We start from the raw sequence: 10,454 nt of genomic DNA on the forward strand, positions 1-10,454 counted from the left end.
TATCCTTTGGATTATAGTCCAATACTACTTTATGTATGTTGTTCCTCAAATTGTGCTAGCTTTGGGTGTTGGGAGATCTTTCAGTTGGCTCCTATGTCCCTCCTTGACATAACCCCTCCATTTATTTATTTGTTTGTTTGTTTATTTTTAGAGCACTTCCTTTCTTTCTGACACTACAAGATAATCCAGGCTCATAATGTATATTTCCTTCCCCAGTCCTAGAATCAACCATTTCTCTGAGGAGCCCTGGTTCTTCTTATTGGGGTATAGCATCTGAGATCAAGATTTGGATGCTAGGTATGCTCATTGCAACTGGGGTGTTGTTGCTTCTAGCCCTCTCAGCTGACAGAGTGAGGAAATATATGTATGTCTATTAACCCATGTATGTGGACATATCTATATATATTTCTATATGTATCTATCTGTATCTATTTTTATTTTTTTCCCTAAGATACTCTCCCTGTTGTAAAGGCCATAACCTTAATGTCATCTGCAAAATCCCTTCATAAATTAGTGTGATTTATTTATTTATTTATTTGACAGAGAGTGAGAGAGCACAAGCAGGGGGAACGGCAGAGGGAGAGGGAGAAGTAGGGCCCCTCTGAGCAGGGAGCCCGATGCGGGACTTGATCCCAGGACCCTGAGATACCACCTGAGCCGAAGGCAGATGCTTAACCAACTGAGCCACCCAGGCGCCCCCATAAATTAGTGTTCTTTTGAATAACGGAATAAGAATTTGGGGAAGAATTCTGCCTACCACACTGAGTTTATATTTCAGAACTGAAGTGTGCATTTTTCCAGGTTTGTTAGTTTTTAAAAGTAATACAATGGGTAAATGTACTGCACAGCCTGCTAAATGTAAAAAAAGAGAGGCAGACTACCTGTATCTATTTTTAAACATGAGTTCCCAGATATCCCCAACTCTAATCCCTTACCACATCGATCATCCTAGCCTTCTCCCCTTGCTGGTCTATAACTTCTCCAACGGTGAGAAACCTGGCTCCCACCATTCACCATCCATCTACTTAATTTTTTAATTCCAGTATATATGTAGTTTCAGAATTGTTAACTCCTATCCCCATGGGAAACAACTTTATAGCTAGACTACAGTGTTTCTTTTTCGTCAATGGTTTCATTTATTTATTTATTTATTTTTAAGGATTTTTATTTATTTATTTATTTGACAGAGAAGAGACAGCGAGAACAGGAACACAAGCAGGGGGAGTGGGAGAGGGAGAAGCAGGCTCCCTGCCAAGCAGGGAGCCCGACACGGGGCTCGATTCCAGGACCCTGGTATCATGACCTGAGCCGAAGGCAGACGCTTAACGACTGAGCCACCCAGGCGCCTCTCGTCATTGGTTTTACAGACTTTACTCATTTCCAGAGTTATTCACATGAGCAGTTTTTTTTTTTTTTGTCACCCGTTTCAGTGAGGTTATCCATTTAGCTAGTCTGAAAAGTCTGTATATTATATGATGCCATTTGAGTGACACTCTGGAAAAGGCAAAATTGATAGAGATAGAAAACACAGCAGTGGTTGCAGATTCTTTGTCATATTCTGCATTCCATTCTGGGATCTCCTGACCTCCAAAGGGTTTTTAAAAAATATTTTCATACATTAAGGTCCACTCTTGTGCTGTAAAGATCTATGGGTTTTGACAAATGCTTGTGTTATATGTCCATCATTACAGTATCATACAGAATAGTTTCACCATTCTAACAAGTTCCTTGTAGTTTACCTATTACACATTCTCCCACTCCCAAGGCCCTGGAAACTGCAGATCTGCTTACTGTCTCTATAGTTTTGTTTTTTCTAGAATATCACATATATGGAATCGTGCAGTATATAGTTTTTTTCAGGTTGTCTTCATTCACTTAAAATAGTTAAGATTTATCCATGTCTTTGCATGGCTTGATAACTCCTTCCCTTTTAGCACGAACAGTATGGAGGAGGGTTTTATATTCTCAAATCCACAGCATATAACTTCATAGGTATCCATTTGACATTTTTGATTCTCAAGTTTTCTGGCCACACAGGCCTTTTTGCCATATCCCTATGCAGCACTCAGTCATTTTCCTATCGTCATGAGCAATTTAGCTGTCTCCCCCAGACCTGCCTACGCTGCTCAATAAAGAACACAGCTCTTAGCATTTTAGCTCCCACCCAAAGAGCTTCTCAGGTTTTACCTTCCTAGTTACACCTACATTACAGTTCTTTATGTTTTTGGTTAATAGTGCCCCCTCCCAGCATCTTCATTTCACCTCTCTTTGTATGGTTTTTTAAAGTATGAACTGTATCTTTATCATTGTATTTGGCAACAGTGCTGCGGCTAGTCCCTAGTAGGTATTCAGTAAATATTTATTGAGCAGACAAATAAATGACTTGGTATATGTAAAAGCCAGATTGCAAAGGATCTGACAAAACCTGAAATGCATGCTGTATTCCATCCACATGGGTAGAATAGTTGTTTACTATGTACTCTTTTCTTTTTTCACTATTTGAAGGCCACTTGCAAAAAATGGCCTGAAATCTGAGATGCATTCAATTTATATAGAACACATGGTGTTTACAGAAACATTACCCAAGAGTGTCATGCTAGTGAACCTTGATAATGTGTGTCAGAGGTTTTCAGCCTTAGCCCAGATTATCAGCTTTACTACAAACAGCTGAAATATATTGATTGTATAAAATTTATTTTCTCATAAAACATTGCATGGCCAAATTTTGGGAGTTGGCTAGCCAGCTTAGAGCTATTGTCATCTATATTATTAGTAAAAGGAGGTAAGGTGGCTGTTTAGTATGTCATTAGCTTAAAAAAATGCTTAACATTGGTATAAAATTTAAATACTGGGCCTCCAAGCAAAATAGTCTAGAAGGATCCTCATTTCACATATTTAAGTTCTAAGGTAATCTTGGAGGCCACATCCATCTGTGGGTGCTTCTTACAAAACCTGTGTTGCATGGGTATTTGCTATCTTCCAAGCTGTGTACATCAGCCTCTATATGCTAGAGCCCTAATTTTGATGTGAATAAACTGTTCAAATTTGGGTAGTGGGAAAAGAGGAGTTCTTAAATTTCTCCTCTTCTCTTTCTGATCCTTCTCTTTCCTTTTTCCTCCTTCTCTTCCTCTTTGTCCTTAAAATATCTGTCATTGTCTTGGGTTATGGAGAATGTCGTCATCCAGAAAAGAGTAATTTTTCTTCAGTTAAATCTCACATGTTTGCAATCATCCTTCACATACCCAATGGTTTGTATCAGAAATGAGCTCTTAAGGGGCTAGTTGACCTTTTGGAGTCAAGAATTCTCCATTTTAGGGATTTATCTCTTGCTGGGAAGATTTTTTTTAAGCATAAAAATGTGTACAAGTAGACTATTACAAAAACACTTTAAGTCTTCGGCTAAGTTTGAAAGGAGGGTACTCCATCTTTTCTGATTTCTGTTGTAAGGCAGGTGTATGTATTTGCAATATGTGAAAAGGCTGAACTCTATCTTGTACTTTCCTGGGCCCTTCCATTCGTAACATTCAGGTTGTGGAAATGACTAAGAAGCTGCTGCTAACAGCCAGTGTTAGCTGTAAATGGTTGGTGAATGACTTCAGGTAAAGTGACCTTTGTTTCTTAGCCGTGAAAAATAATTAACTCCTCTAAAAAGGTGCTGGAATTTAGGAAACAAATAATAAGCAGAAGGTAAAACGGTGATGGTTTATACAAGGGCTCCCAAAAGAGTTTGCTTCTCAAAATAAATGAAGGTAAGATTTCTTGGCATCCAGATAAGAACTTTACAACATTCCACGTATGCATAAAATTCCATATGTGCAAACAGGTTTCACAATTTCCAAGATTTGGATTGCTTGTAAACTGCATTTAGTTGAATTGGAAATCTTTCTCTCTGGTGTTCATCTTACCCCAATAATATGCTAACTTTATCCTTAGGGTCTGTAAGAGTTAATATCATAAGTTGGAATTTACTTACTAGTAGACACTTGGGGAAAATTGGTTCAATGTTTTTCTTAACTGATTGGGTTTTCAGGATGAAAATCAACAGACTATGGATCAAGAGTTGCCAAGAAGATCAGTGTGTTCCATTTGTACCTATACCATTGATTGCATATTTCCCTCAGGACAATTCTACTTTGACAAACACACAGTTTCTGAAAAGAAAATGTTAGTAGCAGAAGCGGCTGCTCTGGCCTCCTATGTTGGCAGAAACAGACTGCCTGATTTCTGCGTTGGCGATCCATATTATTTTTTAATTGCATATTGAATAAAAGGGGGCTGCTAAACTGCAAGCAATTTGGATACATTTCTTTCTGCACTGATAAATTCTCTCAAGTTTTCCAGAGATGGAAAAGGTGCTGTGGCCCCTTGTACATTCTCAAAACTGCGGCTGGTTTTTCATACTGGGGAATCATGCATGGCACCTCATGATGTTCCTGGTGCATCACATATGTTGCACATTTTGCAAGTTTTGAAGCCCTTTCTTATATTATTTCATATTCATTTTATAATGATTCTACAAGACAGCATAGACTTCACTGTGACGATTTATAGATGATAAGGAGGCTCAGAAAATTTCAGTAGATTTTCTATAGTCACACAGCTAGGATGTCAGACTAGGAGCCAGATTAGGACTCAGGTTTTCAGATTTGAGTGCAGGAAACTCGACTCTGGTGCAAGTTCAGAGCATGATCGCTTTTGGTCAAAGGGCCTAAGCAGTGATATATTTTGCAATTTATGCTCTAGGGTTATCAGATAGCACTTTATACTTCCCTTTCTCATCACTGTGAACTCTTCATAGAATGAGATCTCATTGCTATTCTTTCCTCTGATTTTTAATAATTAATCTTATTTTCCAGCAGGAATTTTAAGACCTGACCTAAATATTATAATTAACACATTGAGAGGCCCTATCAACATGACCCACTTTGTGTCCCTTTTCCAGTGTGGGGATACTCATGAATGTAATTTAATGTTACTTTCAAAACACTGAATTTTATGCTTTGCAGTTTCTCTGAGTTTACACAGTTGTATTCAGGGAAAGGGTGGGCCATCTTCTGAAAGCTCTCTCTCCGGCAAAGGAAGGACACTAACCACTGCTGTGTTAATAGTGAGAGAGGAGAGTTTTGATTCTTCTGGTCATCTTTTGCCCAGCAGAACTCAATGCATAGCTTCTACTCAGACTTGATCATTTTGTCTGGTCATGACATGGTTTTGCCATGGAGCACGATGCTATGAGTAACAAGGGACTCTTTAAGGAAAATGAGTTTTCGACTGATTCCTGGGTTTCTGAATTCATATCCCTTTAATCTATCTTTGTCCTTTGCTCTTCTCCACATACAAATAAGTCCTCATATGTTCTTATTAGTACTGACCATTTAGAGCTACTTGACAGTTTCTAGTCACAAAAGGGTTTCCATTTCTCAGAACCCGGGAGAAACTCAAGAAGTGGCTTTTGAGGTTTTAAGCCTACTGGATGTGGAGTAGTGAATCATGTCCTTCTGAGTTTTTTTAAAATTAAAATATAATTATGCAACTTTACTTTTCTCCATAGAACCCCATATATGAACTGATTTGAGCATACTTCCCCTTTTTGTGACTCACGTGATTAGGAAAAGAGAAAAAAAGAAGTCAATTTTCAGGGGGGAAAAATGTGTTCCTTTTCACTGGAGCACTTACACTGTACCCAAGAACATTTGGAAAGTCTTGGAACCTAGTTATGTTTTCACGAAAACTCAAGATATTGAATATATAAGACTTAAGAATCTCATCTTGCGTCAGTTCTTTAGGTCTGTGTGGAATGGAAATGAAAATGTGTCAGACGTTAATTCCTCTAGGAACCCTGGGAAATGTCATTCTCCTTTGTCCTCTTAGGTGGCCATGTTTGCGCTGCAGCTGGGCAGGGCCACATTCCTGCTTACGGAGCCCGTAATCAGTGCAATGACAACCGGGGCGGCCACCCATGTCGTGACTTCACAAGTCAAGTATCTCCTGGGAATGAAAATGCCATATATATCTGGACCACTTGGATTCTTTTACGTGAGCTTTCCATATGTCTTTGTTCGTGTATTTTGGGAGTGTGTTTCGCAAAGTAGAATTCGGTGAAGTCGAATACTGAGATTTTTCGGTACGAAGGGAACGTGGGTTTCAATACGACCTTTTGGGATACTTTGAATGTAATTTAGGATACGAAGTTAGCTTAATGAGTTCTAGCTACTAATTTTGGAAGCAATTCTTGATAAAAATTGAGTATGATATAATTTGGGGTCATGATTAGAAAAAAATAACTGGAATTTTTTTGAGAGCCAGGTATGTTGCCAACTTCTAATGGAAGCCATCTACTGGGATTGGGGCCCAATTTAACTACAGTACACTCTACCACATTCATTCAGTATAGTGAACTCCGGTTTGGCTCAAATCACAAGGCCTGGGCAAAATTGGAGCCCCAATAGTTGACAATCAGTTATTAAAAGTCACTTGAACCTGAGGGAGGAACCTATGGCCAGTTTCAAAATATTATCCTAATAATACTCCATTGTTTTTGTTTTTTTTTGAAGCTGACCTAAAATCTCTGACTGCTCAGGAAGTCACATCCTGTGGAGCTTTATAAGAAAATGAATGTCTTGTTAATAAACTGGAGGGCAACCCTACTTCATTTTACTTAGTTTTATGTAGTAGAGAAGGAAAAGAAATATTTTCATTCTACTCTTCTAGGTTCTGAGCTGTGGACCCTCTAACAAAAAACAGATTAACAAGAGAAAACCAACAAGTTTATTAACATGTATATCGTATATACAAGCGAGAATCTCAGAGATACGAGTAACTCGAAAGAGGTGTCTGGAATTTGGGCGTAAATACCATCTTCACCTATACAAAGGAGGAAAGTGTGGGGAGCCAGGTTTTGGGAAGGTGATGGGGAAAAGTGCTGTAAACAAGGATAAGGTTTGCTATGCAGATTTAAGTTGCTCTTTCTTCATTGATCAGAGTCTTTTTGATTTAGAGTCATCCTTTCCTTCTTGGTACAGAGCGGGAGACACAAGTGGAGACTTCCTTTACGAATGTAAATTTCTCTTACAAAAGGGTCACTTATATGCTGTTTTCAGAGCTTCCTTGTGTCTGTTGTTTCTCAAAATAATAAACTGAGGATAATTCTTATGTCAAAGAGGCATATTTTGGGGTGGCGCATTCTGAGCTCCCGCAATATAATGCTGCATACTAAATAACATTAATGTTTTATAATGAGAGTACTGCTACCCTCAATTTTCTTGACTTTAAAGGCTGAATATTAGCTTAACATAGAAGTACAATAATTTCTTTATCTAATGCCTGATGTTGAGGTGGTTTGCAGTGTTTCACTATTATACACAGCTTCATGAGGATCTTTCTTCTTTGTATGTTATTATCTGCAACACTAATTATTTCATTAGGATAAATTCCTAGTAATGGAATTACCGGATCAAAAGGGCATAAGATTTTTGCCAAATTTCAATCTGAAAAGTTGTGCTAATTAATATTGCATGCTCACCGTATCATTGTCAACTCTAATTATTTTTAAAATTTGTCATTTTGGTATGTGAGAAGTAGTATTATCTATCTGCTTACATGTGTGTTTCTCTGAGTAACTGGTAAAGCAGTCAACAAAGATAGCAATTGACAACATGGAGCTGGAAGCTGGTTCTGAATTTTTGTTATTTAGGTAATATCCTGCTCAATGATTCATTCATTATAAGAGAGCTTAAAACTAGAACAAGAACCCTGGGACTGAGCCTGGAGGCAGCAACATAATTCCAAGCCCCAGATCAAACAAAAGCAGACCAAAGTAGCTGTCAGGTGACTGGTCCTGTTAAGACTTTTGGTGTCACCAGGTCTACACCAGAGAACCAAATCAGCACTGGATTCTGTCTTGACCTCCTTGAATGGTGTGCTCATATGTGCATGTGAAGTGTAAGGAAATGTGAGCAGGTTACAAATTAGCCTCTTCAGTCATATTCACACACAAATAATCATCCCTCCTTTTTCTAGTTCTGTTAAAAGAAACAGGGTAGCCTGATAGGGGAATGACATTTAGCCTTTCAGCTTGTTTCTCTCGTGGCACAATGCATAAAATGCTATGTTAAAGTGCTTGGTGTATGATTTTTTTTCCATTTTGTTTTCTTGTGAGGAAAACTGCAAGCTACTTAATCTTTACCTTGTCTGTCAAATACTGTGTGGGTTTTGGGGGCCAAGGGTTAAGTTCTCACAATGAAACAGGATCAGATTTTAAAATATTTATAGATGGCTGGCTTTAAATTCACAGTATTCAGTTGGTGGAAATTGCTATGCTTTGTGCTGATGGAAAATGAAGAAAGTTGCTCTTGGTTTTCAATGTCACAGAGACCTGCACTATTCAGGCGGCTTAGTTGGAATGGTGCTTTGATTCTTTGCCAGGGTTTCAAAATGAATGCAGATATTTTAATGTAAAAAATTGTGGTGATCTGAGCTTTAGATTAAGAAATAAATTTTGCATCATGCATAGGTTGCACTGGGACATTTGCAAAGTGAGCTTTGGTATAGTTAGGCTGAAGAACCTGATGATGATAATGTAAATGTGAAGTTGCCCCTGGATCATTTGGGTGGGGTGTGCGGGAGCAGAGCTGAGCTCAGCACTGAGGTATAGAACAGAGGACAAAATGGAGGGCTTGGTCATCAGGCCAGAGAAGCCAGAGGAGAGCGAATTAACACATTTGGGGATTTTTCACTTTTTCACTATGCTTCCTACCTCTGAGGTATCACAACTGTTCTATCCTTTTTGAAAGCTGCTCAAGCTGATGGGAGATAAAGAATATGTAGCTGATTATCTATGGAACATAAATTAATATCTAGAGTTGAGACTCTTGCACAATGAGCCAGTGATCACTCCTAATTTTCTCAGGGGGAACACTTATTTTTCCTAAAAGAATTCAAGTCTGGCCAAATCAAAATGTCTATTGATTAATTTTGATAGTAGTGATCCTTACTATCAGCTGGGAGAGAAAACACAGCCTTTTGCCTTTATCCTGTTCTGAGGTCACTGGAGGTTGGGGTCTCTCCTTTCTGCCACTGGGATGGTTTCTTCAGTGTCTTCTACCTGGGGGATGCCTGATTCTGTGCTACTAAGAGAATCTAATTCTCTAGTTTGAATATCTAAAATCTCCATCCCTTTCGTTGCTCTGGGATGGTGGGTGTTCTTGCCTCAGCAGAACATTTTTAGAGAGCAGTTTGAATCAAATACAGGTGATGGCAGGTTCTGCCCTGTCAGATTATAGAACAGACCTCTGATAGGTCTTAAGAAGTAGATGTGCCCTAATGCTTCTCCTCTTTCTACATCTGGCGTGTGGATCACGTGCCCTCAGTGCCACCTAAGATCAGAGAGTTGGGCCACTTCTTCTCTTCTGGCTGAAGACTGTTAAGGAGCTTCACCAGATGAGGGGTCTCCCATAAACTTTAAAGCCTACTAAAGCTTTCAGCCACTGGTCTTTTGAGCCCCCCTCTCAGAATTTCTATGGTCTTCATATGCAGAGAGATCCCTGGTAACACCCTTATGATGCTCCTCAATTCCCAAGAAAAGTGGATAGAATTAGGCCAAATTCATCTTTTTATTTAACCGTCCTAAATCCCTTCATGCATCATGTTTTACTTCCCCTTTGTTCTACAAGTTTTATCTCTAAATTCATATACCTCTAATGAATTTTAACTTATGGCCATTTCTTTAAGGCCTTTGAAGTATTGCACATTCTTTTTTAGTTACTTATTGGGTAAAAATCAGTTTTTTTCTCTGAGTTGACTTTTAGCTCTGGTGATTTTATTTAGGGCCCATACAATCAGGTAGACACTAATTGATCTTTTCTTTTCCTTAGAAAGAGGCGAGAAAGAGGAGAAAGAACTTGAGAATCTTAGAAGCCCAGATTCAGATCATAACTCTGGCCTTGACCAAATCACCAAGTATCTTTGACTTCTGGTTGCCTGTTTCATAAATTGGTGATAATTATACCTATTGGGAGTCATTCCCTAAGTGAAATGTCTGGAACATAATAAGTGTTCATTAAATAGAAGCCATTATCTTTGTACTAGTAATGCATATTTGGATATAACAAATTTAAGATTTTTTAAAGTGCTTTTTATGTAAGAGATACCTTTATCTATTAACAATAAAATAGTAATAGATGCTTTTCCTGTAATCTATAGAGGACTCAATCAGATAACCAAAGCTAAACAGTAAAACAAAATTATACTTCTTTTTGCAACTTAGAAAGATGACTTCAAAATTTATAAAACTTAAAAAAAAATAACTATATCTGCTGCTTATGATAAGGGTTAGTCATCAGAATTCAAGAAATGCTATGTTTTTTAGTTTATTTTTATTTAAAAATATTTCCATCTATTCAGCTCACTACCCCAATACTTTAAAACTCACTTAACTAATTATAAACAGTGCTGGA

The 10,454-nt window shown here is 38.2% G+C and overlaps 1 protein-coding gene across 1 annotated transcript in view; it reads left to right on the top strand.

Annotated features, from left to right (window-relative positions):
* SLC26A7 (solute carrier family 26 member 7) overlaps nucleotides 1-10,454 on the top strand; it is a 109,350-nt gene that overhangs the window by 41,433 nt on the left and 57,463 nt on the right. The window contains exon 5 of the mRNA XM_006742779.3: nucleotides 5,872-6,036. Within this exon, the coding sequence (XP_006742842.2) occupies nucleotides 5,872-6,036 (165 nt within the window). The remainder of the gene's footprint in view (nucleotides 1-5,871; nucleotides 6,037-10,454) is intronic.

Source organism: Leptonychotes weddellii, chromosome 4 (assembly GCF_054177405.1).
Source record: "Leptonychotes weddellii isolate Sample4059 chromosome 4, ASM5417740v2, whole genome shotgun sequence".
Classification (NCBI taxonomy): domain Eukaryota; kingdom Metazoa; phylum Chordata; class Mammalia; order Carnivora; family Phocidae; genus Leptonychotes; species Leptonychotes weddellii.